The sequence below is a fragment of the Bombina bombina genome, chromosome 4 (assembly GCF_027579735.1).
Source record: "Bombina bombina isolate aBomBom1 chromosome 4, aBomBom1.pri, whole genome shotgun sequence".
Classification (NCBI taxonomy): domain Eukaryota; kingdom Metazoa; phylum Chordata; class Amphibia; order Anura; family Bombinatoridae; genus Bombina; species Bombina bombina.
This window is the reverse complement of record NC_069502.1, coordinates 316,987,477-317,011,469: the sequence shown is the minus strand read 5'-3', so window position 1 is coordinate 317,011,469 and position 23,993 is coordinate 316,987,477. Positions and strand designations below refer to the sequence as shown.

Here is a 23,993-nt window from a genome sequence, read left to right as displayed (position 1 = left end):
CGAGTCAGTCATTGATACCTTAATTCAGGCACGGAAGCCTGTCACCAGGAAAATCTATCATAAAATATGGCGTAAATATCTTTATTGGTGTGAATCTAAGGGCTACTCATGGAGTAAGGTCAGGATTCCCAGGATATTATCTTTTCTCCAAGAAGGATTGGAGAAAGGATTGTCAGCTAGTTCCTTAAAGGGACAGATTTCTGCGCTATCTATTCTTTTGCACAAGCGTCTGGCGGATGTCCCAGACGTTCAGGCATTTTGTCAGGCTTTAGTTAGAATTAAGCCTGTGTTTAAACCTGTTGCTCCACCTTGGAGCTTAAATTTGGTTCTTAAAGTTCTTCAGGGGGTTCCGTTTGAACCTCTTCATTCCATAGATATCAAACTTTTATCTTGGAAAGTTCTTTTTTTGGTAGCTATTTCCTCGGCTCGTAGAGTTTCCGAGTTATCTGCCTTACAATGTGATTCTCCTTATCTGATCTTCCATGCAGATAAGGTAGTTCTGCGTACCAAACCTTGGTTTTTGCCTAAGGTGGTATCTAATAAGAATATCAATCAAGAGATTGTTGTTCCGTCTTTGTGTCCTAATCCTTCTTCAAAGAAGGAGCGTCTATTACACAATCTGGACGTGGTTCGTGCTTTAAAGTTTTACTTACAAGCTACTAAAGATTTTCGTCAAACATCTGCTTTGTTTGTTGTCTACTCTGGACAGAGGAGAGGTCAAAAGGCTTCGGCAACCTCTTTCTTTTTGGCTAAGAAGCATAATCCGCTTAGCCTATGAGACTGCTGGCCAGCAGCCTCCAGAAAGGATTACAGCTCATTCTACTAGAGCTGTGGCTTCCACATGGGCCTTTAAAAATGAGGCTTCTGTTGAACAGATTTGCAAGGCGGCGACTTGGTCTTCACTTCATACTTTTTCAAAATTCTACAAATTTGATACTTTTGCTTCTTCGGAGGCTATTTTTGGGAGAAAGGTTTTACAGGCAGTGGTACCTTCCGTTTAAGTACCTGCCTTGTCCCTCCCTTCATCCGTGTACTTTATCTTTGGTATTGGTATCCCACAAGTAATGGATACATCTTACAAGAGAAAACATAATTTATGCTTACCTGATAAATTTATTTCTCTTGTGGTGTATCCAGTCCACGGCCCGCCCTGTCATTTTAAGGCAGGTATTTTTTAATTTTAAACTACAGTCACCACTGCACCCTATGGTTTCTCCTTTCTCTGCTTGTTTTCGGTCGAATGACTGGATATGGCAGTGAGGGGAGGAGCTATATAGACAGCTCTGCTGTTGGGAATGAGAATATCCCACAAGTAATGGATGATCCGTGGACTGGATACACCACAAGAGAAATAAATTTATCAGGTAAGCATAAATTATGTTTTTTGATGTTTTTAATTTGAAATGTACCTTGGTGTCCTTCACTAACATCTGTACTTTGGAAAATGTCCGCCACAGCCTTGGTCCGTGCCTATCTCCTGGTTATACCTGATGCATATAGGCAGTTTATCCCAGCGTCACATGCACAGTACTGATGTGATCAGCCTGTTTTTCCTTTCTCTGTCTTCTGAATTGATTGGAAGCTGTTTGGTTATTGGGGATTTCAGTGAGATGCATTTTAGTTAAAATATATTGCAAATACTTGTTTGTTGTTCATAAAATGTTACGTTTGATAGTTTAATGCATGTTTAAAGTGTAGGCAATGTAATGTAATATAGTTCATGCATCACCTTTTATGGATTCTTCAAGATGCATTGTTTTGTAAAGTCTGTAGGGCTGAGGAAAGGTAGCCCCTCCTACATAAATATATACAAAACATTTTTTTACAATTGAGAGAGTTCAAGATAGGTAACAGTAGTTTACATATTTCCTGATCTTTATGCATCTTTTATAGTATCTTTAGGACTATTTGTAATGCCTTCAATTTTTGGTAAGTGTACGACTGTTGTTTATAATTATTTAAGAGATGTTTTACATTTGTAAAGAGGTGTTATTGGTGACATAGAATACTTACCAAATAAAGACAAAAGTAGGGCTGCTTTGAGAGACAGTGGAGTGTTGGCCGTGATCTAAATTCTAGAATGAAAACCTCAGTTTTGTCTGGATTTAGTTGGAGCTTATTAGCCTCTATCCAGTCTTGTGTATGATCTTTTTATTTAGATTGCAATTGTAATCCATGTGATGTTATCAGATTTGCCAGCTGTGTGACACTCCACACATTACTTTCATGACTTCAGCATCTATGTTGTGTATGGAGCCTTGTTTGGTCTTTCGGTAGAGATACATTTCAGTGCAGAGCCATCCTTCTGTTGCTAGGTAATCATGGTATATTATGTAATGTTAATATAGCCAGTTGGTCAAAAAAGATATTTCCCTTTATTTAGGAGAAATGTAATGCTATTTCAAACTTTCACTAGTGTTGTTTCTGTGCCATGCCTAGGTCTGAAACCATAGAAGCCATATCCCTGCAGCACATTGTTATAGCTCTTCTGTAGATGGAATACTAATAAAATACAGAGTTCAGTACCAATAAATCCACCAAAGTATCAAAAATGTAAAAATAAAATGGTGTATAAAAATGCTAATGGTTGTTCTTTGCCATCAAACATCTGTGACTCAAAGATGTCTCCCTGGGTGACATTAAAGGGACATGAAACCCCAAAAAATTATTTCATGATTCAGATAGAGAATACAGTTTTAAACAACTTTCTAATTTACTTCTATTATCTAATTGTATTCATTCTTTAGGTATCATTTGTTAAAGACATAGCAATGCACATGGGTGAGCCAATAACATGAGGCATCTATGTGCAGCCACCAATTAGCAGATACTGAGCATATTTAGATATGCTTTTCAACAATGATTAGCAAGGGAATGAAGCAAATTAGATAATAGAAGTGATTTGTAAAGTTGTTCACAATTGCATGAAAAGAATAATGAAAAAAATATTTGGGTATCATGTCCTTTTTAAATCAGTGTAATTTTCAAGAATGTAAAAAATGATCTGTATGTTAAAATGTTCTCTCTTTTTCTCTCTCTCTCTCTTTTTCTCTCCATATATGTATGTGTGTATGTATGCATGTATGTAATATATGCTCTGGTCAGACTTTAAGGGAACAATCTGAGAATGAAGAATGTGAGTTCTGTGGAAAACCATTGAAGCCGCTTCCTATGCCTGACATGGGAGTCAGTGGCGCAGACAAGTCTTCCTCAGCTGAGGTAAGACATGAACATATGTAGTATTGTTTTTCCGGTTCCAGTTAACCTTGGAGTGTCCTACTTTTCATGTGATTTTTTTATTCTTGGTTGCATCTTAAAGAGTGCATTTTGCTTTATTATAGTGCAATAATACAGCATATTAAAAAGATATAGAATATTATTGCAGCGTCCAATTCCAAGTTTCTTTCTCGTTCCGAATCTGTTATTCTTATATTAGAAAGGGGATTATCTTAGAGTTTATTACAGGTTTGCCAAGAATTGGGAAGTTACTCACATTTTCTTTATTTAGGTTTTCATTTATGAATATTGTTTTCCTTTAGCAATTTTGCTGCACACAGTATAAGAATGTGTGCGAATTTCTCTTCAAAGAACAAAAACACATATTTAACAAAGATGAAATTGAGACAATCTCTATTACTCCTCATGCTCCTTTTGGATCTGAAGTTGAGAGAAAAAAAGCAAAGGAAAAAACTGCACAAAGGTAACTCCGGCTTCCAAGACTTCCGATTTCAGTGTTCCCACAATTTATTTTAGGTGTGTTTAATATTTTGTATATTTTTAGCACAAAGTTATATACACTGTGTAATGTAAAATATTCATTGGTACAGTGTATAAATAAATGAATATCTGGAAAATCTCTAGGTTTAGAATCCTGTTTTGTTCTATAAAAAAAACCGGAAGACCCTTTTCCTTTATTTTTAAAGCCTCTTTTTTTGGTTAATAATGTTTTTCCATTGCTGGACATAGTTATCAAAATGTCAAAAATGTTTTTCCTTAGAGGCACTGGGGTGAAAAGAAAAGACAATTTTTACGCAAACTTCTATATACATTGATGCTAGAAAGTGTACTATACTGTTAATGTCCTTTTTTAAAGGGACAGTCTATTCAAAACATGTTATTGTTTAAAAAGATAGATAATCCCTTTATTACCCATTCCCCAGTTTTGCACAGCCAACATGGTTATATTAATATACTTTTTACCTTTGTGATTACCTTGTATCTAAGCCGCTGCAAACTGCCCCCTTATCACATGGCTATTTATTATTTATTTATTATCTATTGAGTTGCATTTTAAGCAATTAGTGCAGTGTCATGCACAACCCCACTGGAGAGAGCACAATGCTATTGCTATCTATATGACACACACGAATTAGCAATCTCTTGTTGTGAAAAGCTACTAAAAAATAATGTGATAAGAGGCTGTCTGTAGTGGCTTAGAAATAGGCAGAAATTTAGAGGTTTAAATGTTATAAAGTATATTAATATAACAATGTAGGTTATGCAAAGCTGGGGAATGGGTAGTAAAGGCGTTATCTATCTTTTTAAACAATAACAATTTAAAGTGACATAAAACCTCAATTCTTTCTTTCATGATTCAGATAGAACATACAATTTTAAACAACTTTCCAATTTACTTCTATTATCAAACTTTCTTTGTTTTCTTGGTGTCCTTTTTTGAAAAGCAGAAAGGTAAGTTCAGGAGCATGCACGTGTCTGCAGAACTATATGGCACCAGTTTTGCAACAATGTTATACATTAGCTAGAATAATAGATTGAAGAACTATTTCCTGTAATGCAGTACTCCAGACATGTTCACGCTATCTATCGATATCTCTTCAACAAAGAATAAAATGAGAACAACGCACATTTGATAATAGAAAATTAGAAACTTTTAAAAATTGTTTTCTCTATCTGAATCATGAATGAAAAAATGTGGGTTTCATGTCCCTTTAATTCAGTGATAAGAACTGATTTTAGTTACACCCGGTTTAATGTATAAATTCACCTACATTTATAAAAAAATCTCCTTTTCACATAGGCTTCGTGAGAGGCAAATGGCCAAAATGTTTGCATCTGTGGAAAAGGAGCCTACTACTTCATATACTGAATGTGAGTCTATAAAGCGTATTACTTTATAGTTAAAAGGAAATTAAACACAAAATGTTAGCTGCATGATAATGTGCATTTATATCTGAGAATTGTGCAATGAATAATACAGCTTTGTTTTATTCAAACTGATATGTTATTTTATGTTGTGCAGTACTTTGCTTATTGTACCTTACGAGGTCTATATATATGTCAGAGCTGCAGAAAGCTCCAGCAGTCTCGACTGTTAACCCCTTAATGACCGGACCATTTTTCAATTTCAGTTTGCGTTTAGCTGTAATTTTCCTCTTACTCGTTTACTGTACCCACACATATTATATACCGTTTTTCTCGTCATTAAATGGACTTTCTAAAGATACCATTATTTTCATCATATCTTATAATTTACTAAAAAAAAATGATAAAATATGAGGAAAAAATGGAAAAAAACACACTTTTTCTAACTTTGACCCCCAAAATCTGTTACACATCTACAATCACCAAAAAACACCCATGCTAAATAGTTTATACATTTTGTCCTGAGTTTAGAAATACCCAATGTTTACATGTACTTTGCTTTTTTTGCAATTTATGGGGCAATAAATACAAGTAGCACTTTGCTATTTCCAAACCACTTTTCTCCAACATAGGTGTGTCCGGTCCACGGCGTCATCCTTACTTGTGGGATATTCTCTTCCCCAACAGGAAATGGCAAAGAGCCCAGCAAAGCTGGTCACATGATCCCTCCTAGGCTCCGCCTTCCCCAGTCATTCTCTTTGCCGTTGTACAGGCAACATCTCCACGGAGATGGCTTAGAGTTTTTTAGTGTTTAACTGTAGTTTTTATTATTCAATCAAGAGTTTGTTATTTTAAAATAGTGCTGGTATGTACTATTTACTCTGAAACAGAAAAGAGATGAAGATTTCTGTTTGTAAGAGGAAAATGATTTTAGCAATCGTTACTAAAATCGATGGCTGTTCCACACAGGACTGTTGAGAGGAATTAACTTCAGTTGGGGGAACAGTGAGCAGACTTTTGCTGCTTGAGGTATGACACATTCTAACAAGACGATGTAATGCTGGAAGCTGTCATTTTCCCTATGGGATCCGGTAAGCCATTTTTATTACAGAAAGAAAAAAAGGGCTTCACAAGGGCTTTCTAAGACTGTAGACATTTTCTGGGCTAAATCGATTTATATTTTATACTCCATAGCCTTGAGGAATTATTTTAATCTTGGGCGCTCTTCCTCAGGATAGGTCTTTCAAGGCCAAAAATAAACCTAATTTTCGTCCCTTTCGCAGAAACGGACCAGCCCCAAGTGCTACGTCCTCTAAGCAAGAGGGTAATACTTCTCAAGCCAAGCCAGCCTGGAGACCAATGCAAGGCTGGAACAAAGGAAAGCAGGCCAAGAAACCTGCCACTGCCACCAAGACAGCATGAGATGTTGGCCCCCGATCCGGGACCGGATCTGGTGGGGGGCAGACTCTCTCTCTTCGCTCAGGCTTGGGCAAGAGATGTTCTGGATCCTTGGGCGCTAGAAATAGTCTCCCAAGGTTATCTTCTGGAATTCAAGGGGCTTCCCCCAAGGGGGAGGTTCCACAGGTCTCAATTGTCTTCAGACCACATAAAAAAACAGGCATTCTTACATTGTGTAGAAGACCTGTTAAAAATGGGAGTGATTCATCCTGTTCCATTAGGAGAACAAGGGATGGGGTTCTACTCCAATCTGTTCGTAGTTCCCAAAAAAGAGGGAACATTCAGACCAATCTTAGATCTCAAGATCCTAAACAAGTTTCTCAAGGTTCCATCGTTCAAAATGGAAACCATTCGAACTATTCTTCCTTCCATCCAGGAAGGTCAATTCATGACCACGGTGGATTTAAAGGATGCGTATCTACATATTCCTATCCACAAGGAACATCATCGGTTCCTAAGGTTCGCATTCCTGGACAAGCATTACCAGTTTGTGGCACTTCCGTTCGGATTAGCCACTGCTCCAAGGATTTTCACAAAGGTACTAGGGTCCCTTCTAGCGGTGCTAAGACCAAGGGGCATTGCAGTAGTACCTTACTTGGACGACATTCTGATTCAAGCGTCGTCCCTTCCTCAAGCAAAGGCTCACACGGACATTGTCCTGGCCTTTCTCAGATCTCACGGGTGGAAAGTGAACGCAGAAAAAAGTTCTCTGTCTCCGTCAACAAGGGTTCCCTTCTTGGGAACAATAATAGACTCCTTAGAAATGAGGATTTTTCTGACAGAGGCCAGAAAATCAAAACTTCTGAACTCTTGTCAAATACTTCATTCTGTTCCTCTTCCTTCCATAGCGCAGTGCATGGAAGTAATAGGTTTGATGGTAGCGGCAATGGACATAGTTCCTTTTGCACGCATTCATCTAAGACCATTACAACTGTGCATGCTCAGTCAGTGGAATGGGGACTATACAGACTTGTCTCCGACGATACAAGTAAATCAGAGGACCAGAGATTCACTCCGTTGGTGGCTGTCCCTGGACAACCTGTCACAGGGGATGAGCTTCCGCAGACCAGAGTGGGTCATTGTCACGACCGACGCCAGTCTGGTGGGCTGGGGCGCGGTCTGGGGACCCCTGAAAGCTCAGGGTCTTTGGTCTCGGGAAGAATCTCTTCTACCGATAAATATTCTGGAACTGAGAGCGATACTCAATGCTCTCAAGGCTTGGCCTCAGCTAGCAAAGGCCAAGTTCATACGGTTTCAATCAGACAACATGACGACTGTTGCGTACATCAACCATCAGGGGGGAACAAGGAGTTCCCTGGCGATGGAAGAAGTGACCAAAATCATTCAATGGGCGGAGACTCACTCCTGCCACTTGTCTGCAATCCACATCCCAGGAGTGGAAAATTGGGAAGCGGATTTTCTGAGTCGTCAGACATTTCATCCGGGGGAGTGGGAACTCCATCCGGAAATCTTTGCCCAAATCACTCAATTGTGGGGCATTCCAGACATGGATCTGATGGCCTCTCGTCAGAACTTCAAGGTTCCTTGCTACGGGTCCAGATCCAGGGATCCCAAGGCGACTCTAATAGATGCACTAGTAGCACCTTGGACCTTCAAACTAGCTTATGTATTCCCGCCGTTTCCTCTCATCCCCAGGCTGGTAGCCAGGATCAATCAGGAGAGAGCATCGGTGATCTTGATAGCTCCTGCGTGGCCACGCAGGACTTGGTATGCAGACCTGGTGAATATGTCATCGGCTCCACCATGGAAGCTACCTTTGAGACGAGACCTTCTTGTTCAGGGTCCGTTCGAACATCCGAACCTGGTCTCACTCCAACTGACTGCTTGGAGATTGAACGCTTGATCTTATCAAAGCGAGGGTTCTCAGATTCTGTCATTGATACTCTTGTTCAGGCCAGAAAGCCTGTAACTAGAAAAATTTACCACAAAATATGGAAAAAATATATCTGTTGGTGTGAATCTAAAGGATTCCCTTGGGACAAGGTAAAAATTCCTAAGATTCTATCCTTCCTTCAAGAAGGTTTGGAGAAAGGATTATCTGCTAGTTCCTTGAAGGGACAGATTTCTGCCTTGTCTGTGTTACTTCACAAAAAGCTGGCAGCTGTGCCAGATGTTCAAGCCTTTGTTCAGGCTCTGGTTAGAATCAAGCCTGTTTACAAACCTTTGACTCCTCCTTGGAGTCTCAATTTAGTTCTTTCAGTTCTTCAGGGGGTTCCGTTTGAACCCTTACATTCCGTTGATATTAAGTTATTATCTTGGAAAGTTTTGTTTTTGGTTGCAATTTCTTCTGCTAGAAGAGTTTCAGAATTATCTGCTCTGCAGTGTTCTCCTCCTTATCTGGTGTTCCATGCAGATAAGGTGGTTTTACGTACTAAACCTGGTTTTCTTCCGAAAGTTGTTTCTAACAAAAACATTAACCAGGAGATAGTCATGCCTTCTTTGTGTCCGAATCCAGTTTCAAAGAAGGAACGTCTGTTGCACAATTTGGATGTTGTTCGTGCTCTAAAATTCTATTTAGATGCTACAAAGGATTTTAGACAAACATCTTCCTTGTTTGTTGTTTATTCTGGTAAAAGGAGAGGTCAAAAAGCAACTTCTACCTCTCTCTCTTTTTGGATTAAAAGCATCATCAGATTGGCTTATGAGACTGCCGGACGGCAGCCTCCTGACAGAATCACAGCTCATTCCACTAGGGCTGTGGCTTCCACATGGGCCTTCAAGAACGAGGCTTCTGTTGATCAGATATGTAAGCCAGCGACTTGGTCTTCACTGCACACTTTTACTAAATTTTACAAGTTTGATACTTTTGCTTCTTCTGAGGCTATTTTTGGGAGAAAGGTTTTGCAAGCCGTGGTGCCTTCCATCTAGGTGACCTGATTTGCTCCCTCCCTTCATCCGTGTCCTAAAGCTTTGGTATTGGTTCCCACAAGTAAGGATGACGCCGTGGACCGGACACACCTATGTTGGAGAAAACAGAATTTATGTTTACCTGATAAATTACTTTCTCCAACGGTGTGTCCGGTCCACGGCCCGCCCTGGTTTTTTAATCAGGTCTGATAATTTATTTTCTTTAACTACAGTCACCACGGTATCATATGGTTTCTCCTATGCAAATATTCCTCCTTTACGTCGGTCGAATGACTGGGGAAGGCGGAGCCTAGGAGGGATCATGTGACCAGCTTTGCTGGGCTCTTTGCCATTTCCTGTTGGGGAAGAGAATATCCCACAAGTAAGGATGACGCCGTGGACCGGACACACCGTTGGAGAAAGTAATTTATCAGGTAAACATAAATTCTGTTTTTTTTTAAATTAGCGCTAGTTACTTTGGAACCCTGATATCTGTCAGGAATACCTGAATATCCCTTGACATGTATATATTTTGTTTTAGAAGACATCCCAAAGTATTGATCTAGGCCCATTTTGGTATATTTCATGCCACCATTTCACCGCCAAATGCGATAAAAAAAAAAAAAAAAAATCACTTTTTCACAAATTTTGTCACAAACTTTAGGTTTCCCACTGAAATTATTTACAAACAGCTTCTGCAATTATGGCACAAATGGTTGTAAATGCTTCTCTGGGATCCCCTTTTTCAGAAATAACAGACTTATATGGCTTTGTGGTTGCTTTTTGGTAATTAGAAGGCCGCTAAATGCCGCTGCGCACCACACGTGTTTTATGCCCAGGAGTGAAGGGGTTAATTAGGTAGCTTGTAGGGAGCTTGTAGGGTTAATTTTAGCTTTAGTGTAGTGTAGTAGACAACCCCAAGTATTGATCTAGGCCCATTTTGGTATATTTTATGCCACCATTTCACCGCCAAATGCGAGCAAATAAAAAAAAAACTTTACATTTTTCACAATTTTAGGTTTCTCACTGAAATTATTTACGAACAGCTTGTGCTATTATGGCAGAAATTGTTGTAAAAGCTTCTCTGGGATCCCCTTTGTTCAGAAATAGCAGACTTATATGGCTTTGGCGTTGCTTTTTGGTAATTAGAAGACCGCTAAATGCTGCTGCGCACCAGACGTGTATTATGCCCAGCAGTGAAGGGGTTAAATTAGGTAGCTTGTAGGGAGCTTGCAGGGTTAATTTTAGAGATCAGCCTCCCACCTGACACATCCCACCCCCTGATCCCTCCCAAACAGCTCTCTTCCCTCCCCCACCCCACAATTGTTCCCGCCATCTTAAGTACTGGCAGAAAGTCTGCCAGTACTAAATAAAAGTTTTTTTGTTTTTTTTAAATAAAAATAATAAAATATTTTAGTTGTGATAGACCCCTGCCTTAGCACCAACCTCCCTGATCCCCCCCCCTCCAGCTCTCTAACCCTCTCCCCTAACAACTTACCGCCATCTTGGGTACTGGCAGCTGTCTGCCAGTACCCAGTTTGGCCCCACAAACCAAAGTATTTTAATTTTATTTATTTTTATTATAACTTTTATTTTTATTTTTGATTATTTCTGTAGTGTAGCAGCCCCCCCACAATACCCCCACCCCCTCCCAGATTTTTTGGTGTCAGTGTGGCTATTTTTTGTGCACGCCCCCGTGCATGTGCGCACGCGTTGCGAGCGTCGCGCACGCGCACACACGCTCCCTCCTCCCACCCGGACAACGGCACCATCGGCACCATCGCTACCGGTGCAGAGAGGGCCACAGAGTGGCTCTCTCTGCATCGGAGGCTTGTAAAGGGGTATTGCAGGATGCCTCCATATCGAGGCATCACTGCAATACCCTCAGAGCTGCTGGAAGCGATTGTGATCACTTCCAGCACTCTGTTAGACAACTGACGTACCAGGTACGTCTATTGTCATTAACAGTTAGTTTTTGCATGACGTACCTGGTACGTCAGTTGTCATTAAGGGGTTAAAGGGACATTTAACCCAAAAATTTTATTTCATGATTCAGATAGAGGACACAATTTTAAACAACATTCCAATTTACTTCTATTATCTAATTTGCTTTATTCTTTAGACATCCTTTGTTAAAGAAATAGCAATGCACATGTGTAAGCCAATCACAAGAGGCATCTACGTGCAACCACCAATCAGCAGCTACTGAGCCTATCTAGATATGCTTTTCATCAAAGGATATCAAGAGAATGAAGCAAATTAGATAATATAAGTAAATTAGAAAGTTGTTTAAAATTGCATGCTCTTTCTAAACCATGAAAGAAAAAATGTGGGTTTCATGCCCCTTTAACCCCTTAACGACCAACGACGTATGGGGTACGTCCTGCAAATAAATGCAGTTAACGACCAAGGACGTAACCCGTATGTCGTTGGTGTTTGAAAGCAGTGGAAGCGATCCTGATCGCTTCCAGACGCTTTCATGTTATTGCAGTGATGCCTCAATATTGAGGCATCCTGCAATAACTGTTTTTAGCCATCCGATGCAGAGAGAGCCACTCTGTGGCCCTCTCTGCATCGGCTATCAATGGCCGTTATCGTTGGTGGGTGGGAGCTCATCCAGGGAGGCGGGTGGGCAGTCATTGGTGTAGGAGTGGGGAGGGATCTTGTGCGGGTGCGTGCGCGTGCATGGGCGCGTGCACGAGAGTCGTGCACGCGTGTGCACGAGAGTCGTGCACGCGTGTGCACGCGAGATCTATGAAAACAGCATCAATATGCTGTAGATCTGAGGGTGGGAGAGAGGACTGGGGAGGGTGGGATTTTAAAATGAAGGCATCTGGGAGAGGGTGGGGGGTTGGATGTTGAGGGGAGGGGCAGCTACACTACAGAAATAAAGAAAATATTTAATAAAATAAAAAAATAAAAATAAAAATACATTATTTTTCAAACTGGGTACTGGCAGACAGCTGCCAGTACCCAATATGGCGCACAATAAAGGCAGAGGGGGGGGGGGGTTAAAGTGCTGTTGGGGGGGGGATCAGGGAGGTTGGGGGCTAAGGGGGGTCCTACACAGCAGAAGAATTATTATTATTTTTTTTAAAAAAAAACCTAAAACCCCCCAAAAAACTTTTATTTTAGTACTGGCAGACTTTCTGCCAGTAAATAAGATGGCAGGGACAATTGTGGGGTGGGGGAGGGAAGGTAGCTGTTTGGGAGGGATCAGGGGGTGGGATGTGTCAGGTGGGAGGCTGATCTCTACACTAAAGCTAAAATTAACCCTGCAAGCTCCCTACAAGCTACCTAATTTACTCCTTCACTGCTAGACACAATATACGTGTGATGCGCAGCGGCATTTAGCAACCTTCTAACTACCAAAAAGCAATGCCAAAGCCATATATGTCTGCTATTTCTGAACAAAGGGGATCCCAGAGAAGCATTTGCAACAATTTGTGCCATAATTGCACAAGCTGTTTGTAAATAATTTCAGTGAGAAACCTAAAGTTTGTGAAAAAATTTGTGAAAAAGTGAACATTTTCTCCAACATAGGTGTGTCCGGTCCACGGCGTCATCCTTACTTGTGGGATATTCTCTTCCCCAACAGGAAATGGCAAAGAGCCCAGCAAAGCTGGTCACATGATCCCTCCTAGGCTCCGCCTACCCCAGTCATTCTCTTTGCCGTTGTACAGGCAACATCTCCACGGAGATGGCTTAGAGTTTTTTAGTGTTTAACTGTAGTTTTTATTATTCAATCAAGAGTTTGTTATTTTAAAATAGTGCTGGTATGTACTATTTACTCAGAAACAGAAAAGAGATGAAGATTTCTGTTTGTATGAGGAAAATGATTTTAGCACCGTAACTAAAATCCATGGCTGTTCCACACAGGACTGTTGAGAGCAAGTAACTTCAGTTGGGGGAACAGTGTGCAGTCTCTTACTGCTTGAGGTATGACACATTCTAACAAGACGATGTAATGCTGGAAGCTGTCATTTTTCCCTATGGGATCCGGTAAGCCATGTTTATTTCGATGGTAAATAAGGGCTTCATAAGGGCTTATTAAGGATTGTAGACTTTTCTGGGCTAAATCGATTCATTTTTAAAACATATTTAGCCTTGAGGAATCATTTTATCTGGGTATATTGATATTATAATATCGGCAGGCACTGTATTAGACACCTTATTTCTCTGGGGCTTTCCCAAAGCATAAGCAGAGCCTCATTTTCGCGCCGGTGTGGCGCACTTGTTTTTGAGAGGCATGGCATGCAGTCGCATGTGAGAGGAGCTCTGATACTTAGAAAAGGCTTTCTGAAGGCGTCATTTGGTATCGTATTCCCCTTTGGGTTTGGTTGGGTCTCAGCAAAGCAGATACCAGGGACTGTAAAGGGGTTAAAGTGTTAAAACGGCTCCGGTTCCGTTATTTTAAGGGTTAAAGCTTCCAAATTTGGTGTGCAATACTTTTAAGGCTTTAAGACACTGTGGTGAAAATTTGGTGAATTTTGTACAATTCCTTCATGTTTTTTCGCAATTGCAGTAATAAAGTGTGTTCAGTTTAAAATTTAAAGTGACAGTAACGGTTTTATTTTAAAACGTTTTTTGTACTTTATTATCAAGTTTATGCCTGTTTAACATGTCTGAACTACCAGATAGACTGTGTTCTGAATGTGGGGAAGCCAGAATTCCTGTTCATTTAAATAAATGTGATTTATGTGATAATGACAATGATGCCCAAGATGATTCCTCAAGTGAGGGGAGTAAGCATGGTACTGCATCATTCCCTCCTTCGTCTACACGAGTCTTGCCCACTCAGGAGGCCCCTAGTACATCTAGCGCGCCAATACTCCTTACTATGCAACAATTAACGGCTGTAATGGATAATTCTGTCAAAAACATTTTAGCCAAAATGAACCCTTGTCAGCGTAAGCGTGGCTGCTCTGTTTTAGTTACTGAAGAGCATGACGACGCTGATATTAATATCTCTGAAGGGCCCCTAACCCAATCTGAGGGGGCCAGGGAGGTTTTGTCTGAGGGAGAAATTACTGATTCAGGGAACATTTCTCAACAGGCTGAACCTGATGTAATTGCATTTAAATTTAAGTTGGAACATCTCCGCATTCTGCTTAAGGAGGTATTATCCACTCTGGATGATTGTGAAAAGTTGGTCATCCCAGAGAAACTATGTAAAATGGACAAGTTCCTAGAGGTGCCGGAGCTCCCAGAAGCTTTTCCTATACCCAAGCGGGTGGCGGACATTGTTAATAAAGAATGGGAAAGGCCCGGTATTCCTTTCGTCCCTCCCCCCATATTTAAAAAATTGTTTCCTATGGTCGACCCCAGAAAGGACTTATGGCAGACAGTCCCCAAGGTCGAGGGAGCGGTTTCTACTTTAAACAAACGCACCACTATACCCATAGAGGATAGTTGTGCTTTCAAAGATCCTATGGATAAAAAATTAGAAGGTTTGCTTAAAAAGATGTTTGTTCAGCAGGGTTACCTTCTACAACCAATTTCATGCATTGTCCCTGTCACTACAGCCGCATGTTTCTGGTTTGATGAGCTGATAAAGGCGCTCGATAGTGATTCTCCTCCTTATGAGGAGATTATGGACAGAATCAATGCTCTCAAATTGGCTAATTCTTTCACCCTAGACGCCACTTTGCAATTGGCTAGGTTAGCGGCTAAGAATTCTGGGTTTGCTATTGTGGCGCGCAGAGCGCTTTGGTTGAAATCTTGGTCGGCTGATGCGTCTTCCAAGAACAAGCTACTAAACATTCCTTTCAAGGGGAAAACGCTGTTTGGCCCTGACTTGAAAGAGATTATCTCGGATATCACTGGGGGTAAGGGCCACGCCCTTCCTCAGGATCGGCCTTTCAAGGCGAAAAATAGACCTAATTTTCGTCCCTTTCGTAAAAACGGACCAGCCCAAAGTGCTACGTCCTCTAAGCAAGAGGGTAATACTTCTCAAGCCAAGCCAGCTTGGAGACCAATGCAAGGCTGGAACAAGGGAAAGCAGGCCAAGAAGCCTGCCACTGCTACCAAGACAGCATGAAATATTGGCCCCCGATCCGGGACCGGATCTGGTGGGGGGCAGACTCTCTCTCTTCGCTCAGGCTTGGGCAAGAGATGTTCTGGATCCTTGGGCGCTAGAAATAGTCTCCCAGGGTTATCTCCTGGAATTCAAGGGACTTCCCCCAAGGGGGAGGTTCCACAGGTCTCAGTTGTCTTCAGACCACATAAAAAGACAGGCGTTCTTACATTGTGTAGAAGACCTGTTAAAAATGGGAGTGATTCATCCTGTTCCAATAAGAGAACAAGGGATGGGGTTCTACTCCAATCTGTTCATAGTTCCCAAAAAAGAGGGAACGTTCAGACCAATCTTAGATCTCAAGATCTTAAACAAGTTTCTCAAGGTTCCATCTTTCAAGATGGAAACCATTCGAACTATTCTTCCTTCCATCCAGGAGGGTCAATTCATGACCACGGTGGATTTAAAGGATGCGTATCTACATATTCCTATCCACAAGGAACATCATCGGTTCCTAAGGTTTGCATTCCTGGACAAACATTACCAGTTCGTGGCGCTTCCTTTCGGATTAGCCACTGCTCCAAGGATTTTCACAAAGGTACTAGGGTCCCTTCTAGCGGTGCTAAGACCAAGGGGCATTGCAGTAGTACCTTACCTGGACGACATTCTGATTCAAGCGTCGTCCCTTCCTCAAGCAAAGGCTCACACGGACATTGTCCTGGCCTTTCTCAGATCTCACGGCTGGAAAGTGAACGTGGAAAAGAGTTCTCTATCCCCGTCAACAAGGGTTCCCTTCTTGGGAACAATTATAGACTCCTTAGAAATGAGGATCTTTCTAACAGAGGCCAGAAAAACAAAACTTCTAGACTCTTGTCGGATACTTCATTCCGTTCCTCTTCCTTCCATAGCTCAGTGCATGGAAGTGATCGGGTTGATGGTAGCGGCGATGGACATAGTTCCTTTTGCGCGCATTCATCTAAGACCTTTACAACTGTGCATGCTCAGTCAGTGGAATGGGGACTATACAGACTTGTCTCCGAAGATACAAGTAAATCAGAGGACCAGAGACTCACTCCGTTGGTGGCTGTCCCTGGACAATCTGTCTCAAGGGATGACGTTCCGCAGTGAGTGGGTCATTGTCACGACCGACGCCAGTCTGATGGGCTGGGGCGCGGTCTGGGGATCCCTGAAAGCTCAGGGTCTTTGGTCTCGGGAAGAATCTCTTCTACCGATAAATATTCTGGAACTGAGAGCGATATTCAATGCTCTCAAGGCCTGGCCTCGGCTAGCGAGGACCAAGTTCATACGGTTTCAATCAGACAACATGACAACTGTTGCGTACATCAACCATCAGGGGGGAACAAGGAGTTCCCTAGCGATGGAAGAAGTGACCAAAATCATTCTATGGGCGGAGTCTCACTCCTGCCACCTGTCTGCTATCCACATCCCAGGAGTGGAAAATTGGGAAGCGGATTTTCTGAGTCGTCAGACATTGCATCCGGGGGAGTGGGAACTCCATCCGGAAATCTTTGCCCAAGTCACTCACCTGTGGGGCATTCCAGACATGGATCTGATGGCCTCTCGTCAGAACTTCAAAGTTCCTTGCTACGGGGCCAGATCCAGGGATCCCAAGGCGGCTCTAGTGGATGCACTAGTAGCACCTTGGACCTTCAAACTAGCTTATGTGTTCCCGCCATTTCCTCTCATCCCCAGGCTGGTAGCCAGGATCAATCAGGAGAGGGCGTTGGTGATCTTGATAGCTCCTGCGTGGCCACGCAGGACTTGGTATGCAGATCTGGTGAATATGTCATCGGCTCCACCTTGGAAGCTACCTTTGAGACGAGACCTTCTTGTTCAGGGTCCGTTCGAACATCCGAATCTGGTTTCACTCCAGCTGACTGCTTGGAGATTGAACGCTTGATTTTATCGAAGCGAGGATTCTCAGATTCTGTTATCAATACTCTTGTTCAGGCCAGAAAGCCTGTAACTAGAAAGATTTACCACAAAATTTGGAAAAAATATATCTGTTGGTGTGAATCTAAAGGATTCCCTTGGGACAAGGTTAAGATTCCTAGGATTCTATCCTTCCTTCAAGAAGGATTGGAAAAAGGATTATCTGCAAGTTCCCTGAAGGGACAGATTTCTGCCTTGTCGGTATTACTTCACAAAAAGCTGGCAGCGGTGCCAGATGTTCAAGCCTTTGTTCAGGCTCTGGTTAGAATCAAGCCTGTTTACAAACCTTTGACTCCTCCTTGGAGTCTCAATTTAGTTCTTTCAGTTCTTCAGGGGGTTCCGTTTGAACCCTTACATTCCGTTGATATTAAGTTATTATCTTGGAAAGTTTTGTTTTTAGTTGCGATTTCTTCTGCTAGAAGAGTCTCTGAACTATCTGCTCTGCAGTGTTCTCCTCCTTATCTGGTGTTCCATGCAGATAAGGTGGTTTTACGTACTAAACCTGGTTTTCTTCCAAAAGTTGTTTCTAACAAAAACATTAACCAGGAGATTATCGTACCTTCTCTGTGTCCGAAACCAGTTTCAAAGAAGGAACGTTTGTTGCACAATTTGGATGTTGTTCGCGCTCTAAAATTCTATTTAGATGCTACAAAGGATTTTAGACAAACATCTTCCTTGTTTGTTGTTTATTCAGGTAAAAGGAGAGGTCAAAAAGCAACTTCTACCTCTCTCTCTTTTTGGATTAAAAGCATCATCAGATTGACTTACGAGACTGCCGGACGGCAGCCTCCCGAAAGAATCACAGCTCATTCCACTAGGGCTGTGGCTTCCACATGGGCCTTCAAGAACGAGGCTTCTGTTGATCAGATATGTAGGGCAGCGACTTGGTCTTCACTGCACACTTTTACCAAATTTTACAAGTTTGATACTTTTGCTTCTTCTGAGGCTATTTTTGGGAGAAAGGTTTTGCAAGCCGTGGTGCCTTCCATTTAGGTGACCTGATTTGCTCCCTCCCTTCATCCGTGTCCTAAAGCTTTGGTATTGGTTCCCACAAGTAAGGATGACGCCGTGGACCGGACACACCTATGTTGGAGAAAACAGAATTTATGTTTACCTGATAAATTTCTTTCTCCAACGGTGTGTCCGGTCCACGGCCCGCCCTGGTTCTTTAATCAGGTCTGATAATTTATTTTCTTTAACTACAGTCACCACGGTACCATATGGTTTCTCCTATGCAAATATTCCTCCTTAACGTCGGTCGAATGACTGGGGTAGGCGGAGCCTAGGAGGGATCATGTGACCAGCTTTGCTGGGCTCTTTGCCATTTCCTGTTGGGGAAGAGAATATCCCACAAGTAAGGATGACGCCGTGGACCGGACACACCGTTGGAGAAAGAAATTTATCAGGTAAACATAAATTCTGTTTTTTTTTATTTGATCGCATTTGGCCAAAATGGGCCTAGATCAATACTTTGGGATGTCTTCTAAAAAAAATATATATACATGTCAAAGGATATTCAGGGATTCCTGACAGATATCAGTGTCACAATGTAACTAGCGCTAATTTTGAAAAAAAGTGGTTTGGAGATAGCGAAGTGCTTCTTGTATTTATGACCCTATAACTTGCAAAAAAAGTAAAGAACATGTAAACATTGGGTATTTCTAAACTCAAGACAAAATTTAGAAACTATTTAGCATGGGTGTTTTTTGGTGGTTGTAGATGTGCAACAGATTTGGGGGGTCAAAGTTTGAAAAAATGTTTTTTTTTTTTTCATTTTTTCCTCATATTTTATAATTTTTTTAATAGTAAATTATAAGATATGATGAAAATAATGTTATCTTTAGAAAGTCCATTTAATGGCGAGAAAAACGGTATATAATATGTGTGGGTACAGTAAATGAGTAAGAGGAAAATTACAGCTAAACACAAACACCGCAGAAATGTTTAAATAACCTTGGTCCCAAACGGTCAACAAATGGAAAAGTGCTCTGGTCACTAAGGGGTTAATTTACAGCCGAGAACTGGAGTTCCTAAGCTCATAGTATCTGTCTGCATATGGAACCGGAGCACGATTTGTTTTTATATGATTGCATTTGACTGTGGAATAAAATATACCAAAATGGGCCTAGATCAATACCTTGGGTTGTCTACTTAAATATATATATATATAGTTTTGACAGGTAAATAAAAAAACAAGGGACTATTTCTATTTAAATGGAGTGATAGCAAAAATGCTAAAAATTCTCCAGTATTTTGGGCAAGTTCTTCTCTGAAAGTCCCGGTAGTGAAGGGGTTAACTCTCTGTTTACCAGAAACAACAGTGTATTAAGCCTTTTTGTTTTAGAAGAGTTGTTAAACTACTGTTATATGTTACTGGTACAAAGGGCTTAATCAACTGATCTAAGTGTTACTAGCATTACAAGTTTATTGTGAAGGTCCTTAGAGTTTTTAAATAATTGGCTAATAGTGCTGCTACACATTGCTTAGGAATACATAGGAATCCTAACTGACAGCCAAGAGATCCTTTATCAAAATAATATTGTTTTCATATTTAGATATAGAAATACTAGGTGGGGTTTGATATAATTAGACACAAATAATATTTTGACTGTTGCTGCCAGATGAACTTTTACATATTAAGTGGCTCCTATGATATTATACATATCACTAATTTTAAGACGTTTTTATTTCCTTTGCTTGGTCCTTCTAATTCTAGATGTCTCATCTCTGTCTCTCTCTACTTCTCTTTCTCTTTTTCTCTCCTCCTTGTTTCTCTTTCTTCCCCTCACTCGACTCTCCTATGTTTGCTATTAGTAATCCTCAGTGTGAAATTGAGGCCTCCATCCCCTCACTTTGCTTTCACCAGAATTTGCATACAAAGAGAAAAGCAGGGGCGGACTGACAAGTTGGGCAAATCAGCCCTAGTCTGAAGGCCCGGCATCTTAAAGGGCCTGCCACTTAACGATAGCGGACATATAAGATAAAAGAAGGTTGATTGTATTGGCGTATGGAGAGAGTGTGTTTGACAGTTTGTTGATGGATTAAATGGTGGTTCCAGGTGGTTTAGATATTTACTGACACACTATTCGCTATGATAACACTTTGGGTACTATTTAGGCTAGACCTGTAGCCAATCATGGGGACATTTATGTACACATCCTAGTTTTGAGTGTTGCCTCAACATGAGTCACACACAGAGATCATCGCAACACGCCCTGGTGGGTGTAAGTTAAGGGGAATATCCAATAACTATTATGCTTCTGGGTTTGCCAATAGCAACGAGTCACTTATATGCAGATTAAGTTTGGCGTTTTCCAATTTCGTCGATATTCTTATTTTTGTTGCGAATACTTTGATGGGGATATTAGATTGAGCTAGACACTCTATACATTGCCACTGATGAGGTAGATTTAGTATATGTACACGCATAAATAATTAGTAGTTTGATCATTGAAACAATACATTTTTGCACATAGCACACTTACGGCTAGATTACGAGTTTTGCGTTAGTCTTTAAAAGCAGCGTTAGCCGGTCCTAACGCTGCTTTTTAACGCCCGCTGGTATTACGAGTCTTGCAGGTACAGGTGTACCGCTCACTTTTTTTGCCAGATTTGGAAATACCGCAAATCCACTTACGTAAATTGCGTATCCTCTTTTTTTCAATGGGACTTGCATAGCGCCGGTATTACGAGTCTGCCAAAAAGTGAGCGGTACACCCTCTCCTGTCAAGACTTGTACGGCATTTTAAAGTCAGTGGTTAAGAGTTTTAGACTACAACGCCGTAGTATAAAACTCTTAACTAAAGTGCTAAAAAGTACACCCATAAACTACCTATTAATCCTTAAACCAAGGCCCTCCCACATCGCAAACACTAAAAGAAAATTTTTAACCCCTAATCTGCCAAACCGGATATCGCCGCCACTATAATAAATATATTAACCCCTAAACCGCCGCACTCCCGCCTCACAAACATTAGTTAAATATTATTAACCCCTAATCTGCCTTCCCTAACATCGCCGCCACCTACCTACATTTATTAACCCCTAATCTGCCACCCCCAACGTCGCCGCCACTATATTAAAGTTATTAACCCCTACATTTAAGTCTAACCCTAACCCTAACACCCCTTAACTTAAATATAATTAAAAGAAATCTAACTAAAAATTCCTATCATTAACTAAATTATTCCTATTTAAAACTAAATACTTACCTGTAAAATAAACCCTAAGATAGCTACAATATAACTAATAGTTACATTGTAGCTAGTTTAGGATTTATTTTTATTTTACAGGCAAGTTTGTATTTATTTTAACTAGGTAGAATAGTTATTAAATAGTTATTAACTATTTAATAACTACCTAGCTAAAATAAATACAAAAGTACCTGTAAAATAAAACCTAACCTAAGTTACAATTACACCTAACACTACACTATAATTAAATAAATTAACTAAATCAAATACAATTAAATAAATTACATACAATTACCTAAATTAAATTAGCTAAAGAACAAACAAACACTAAATAACAGAAAACAATAAATTACAGAAATTTAAACTAATTTTACCTAATCTAATAGCCCTATTAAAATTAAAAAGCCCCCCCAAAATAAAACAAACCCCTAGCCTAAATTAAACTACCAATTGCCCTTAAAAGGGCCTTTTGCAGGGCATTGCCCCAAAGTAATCAGCTCTTTTACCTGTAAAAAAAAATACAAACAATCCCCCCAACAGTAAAACCCACCACCCACACAACCAATCCCTGAAATAAAAACCTATCTAAAAAAACCTAAGCTCCCCATTGCCCTGAAAAGGGCATTTGGATGGGCATTGCCCTTAAAAGGGCAGTTAGTTCTTTTGCCGACCAGTCCATAACCTAAAAATAAAACCCACCCAATACACCCTTAAAAAACCTAACACTAACCCCCTGAAGATCAACTTACCGGGAGACGTCTTCATCCAGGCAAGCGAAGTGGTCCTCCAGACGGGCAGAAGTCTTCATCGAAGCCAGGCAGAAGTGGTCCTCCAGACGGGCAGAATTGGAAGAGCCAATAGAATATGAGCTCAATCCTATTGGCTAATTGGATCAGCCAATAGGATTGAACTTCAATCCTATTGGCTGATTGCATCAGCCAATAGTATTTTTTTCTACCTTAATTCCAATTGGCTGATAGAATTCTATCAGCCAATCGGAATCTAAGGGACGCCATCTTGGATGACGTCACTTAAAGGTACCTTTATTCTGTGTTAATCGTCGGATGAAGAGGATGCTCCGCGTCGGATGTCTTGAAGATGGACCCGCTTTGCGCCGGATGAATGAAGATAGAAGATGCCGTCTGGATGAAGACTTCTGCCCGTCTGGAGGACCACTTCGCCCAGCTTGGATGAAGACGTCTCCAGGTAAGTCGATCTTCAGGGGGTTAGTGTTAGGTTTTTTTAAGGGTGTATTGGGTGGGTTTATTTTTTAGATTAGGGGTTTGAGCTTGCAAAAGAGCTAACTGCCCTTTTAAGGGCAATGCCCATCCAATTGCCCTTTTCAGGGCAATGGGGAGCTTAGGTTTTTTAGCTAGTATTTTATTTGGGGGGTTGGTTGTGTGGGTGGTGGGTTTTACTGTTGGGGGGGTTGTTTGTATTTTCTTTTACAGGTAAAAGAGCTGATTACTTTGGGGCAATGCCCCGCAAAAGTCCCTTTTAAGGTCTATTGGTAGTTTAGTTTAGGCTAGGGTTTTTTTTAATTTGGGGGGACTTTTTTTATTTTAATAGGGCTATTAGATTATAAGTTTAAATATCTGTAATTTGTTTATTATTTTCTGTATTTTAGTGGGGTTTTTTTGTACTTTAGCTAATTTAATTTAACTTAGGTAATTGTATTTAATTTATTTAATTTATTTAATTATAGTGTACTGTTAGGTGTTAGTGTAACTTGGGTTAGGTTTTATTTTACAGGTAAATGTGTCTTTATTTTAACTAGGTAGTTTTTAAATAGTTAATAACTATTTAATAACTATTCTACCTAGTTAAAATAAATACAAATTTGCCTGTAAAATAAAAATAAACCCTAAGCTAGATACGATGTAACTATTAGTTATATTGTAGCTAGCTTAGGGTTTATTTTACAAGTAAGTATTTAGTTTTAAATAGGAATAATTTAGTTAATGATAGTAATATTTATTTCGATTTATTTAAATTATATTTAAGTTAGCGGGTGTTAGGTTTAGGGTTAGACTTAGGTTTAGGGGTTAATAACTTTAATATAGTGGCAGCAACGTTGGGGGCGGCAGATTAGGGGTTAATAAGTGTAGGTAGGTGGCGGCGACATTGGGGGTGCAGAGTAGGGGTTAATAAATATAATGTAGGGTTCGGCGATGTTGGGGGCAGCAGATTAGGGGTTCATAAGTATAATGTAGGTGGCGGCGGTGTCCGGAGCGGCAGATTAGGGGTTAATAATTATAATTTAGGTGTCAGCGATGTTGGGGGCGGCAGATTAGGAGTTAATAAGTGTTTTAGGGTTGTTTAGACTCGGGGTTCATGTTAGGGTGTTAGGTGTAGACATAAATTTTATTTCCCCATAGGAATCAATGGGGCTGCATTAAGGA

At 40.6% G+C, this 23,993-nt stretch overlaps 1 protein-coding gene across 1 annotated transcript in view; it reads left to right on the top strand.

Annotated features, from left to right (window-relative positions):
- Positions 1–23,993, top strand: part of ERICH6 (glutamate rich 6) — a 310,411-nt gene that overhangs the window by 26,009 nt on the left and 260,409 nt on the right. The window contains exons 4-6 of the mRNA XM_053711724.1: positions 3,106–3,219; positions 3,540–3,700; positions 5,039–5,109. Coding sequence (XP_053567699.1) covers positions 3,106–3,219; positions 3,540–3,700; positions 5,039–5,109 — 346 coding nt within the window. The remainder of the gene's footprint in view (positions 1–3,105; positions 3,220–3,539; positions 3,701–5,038; positions 5,110–23,993) is intronic.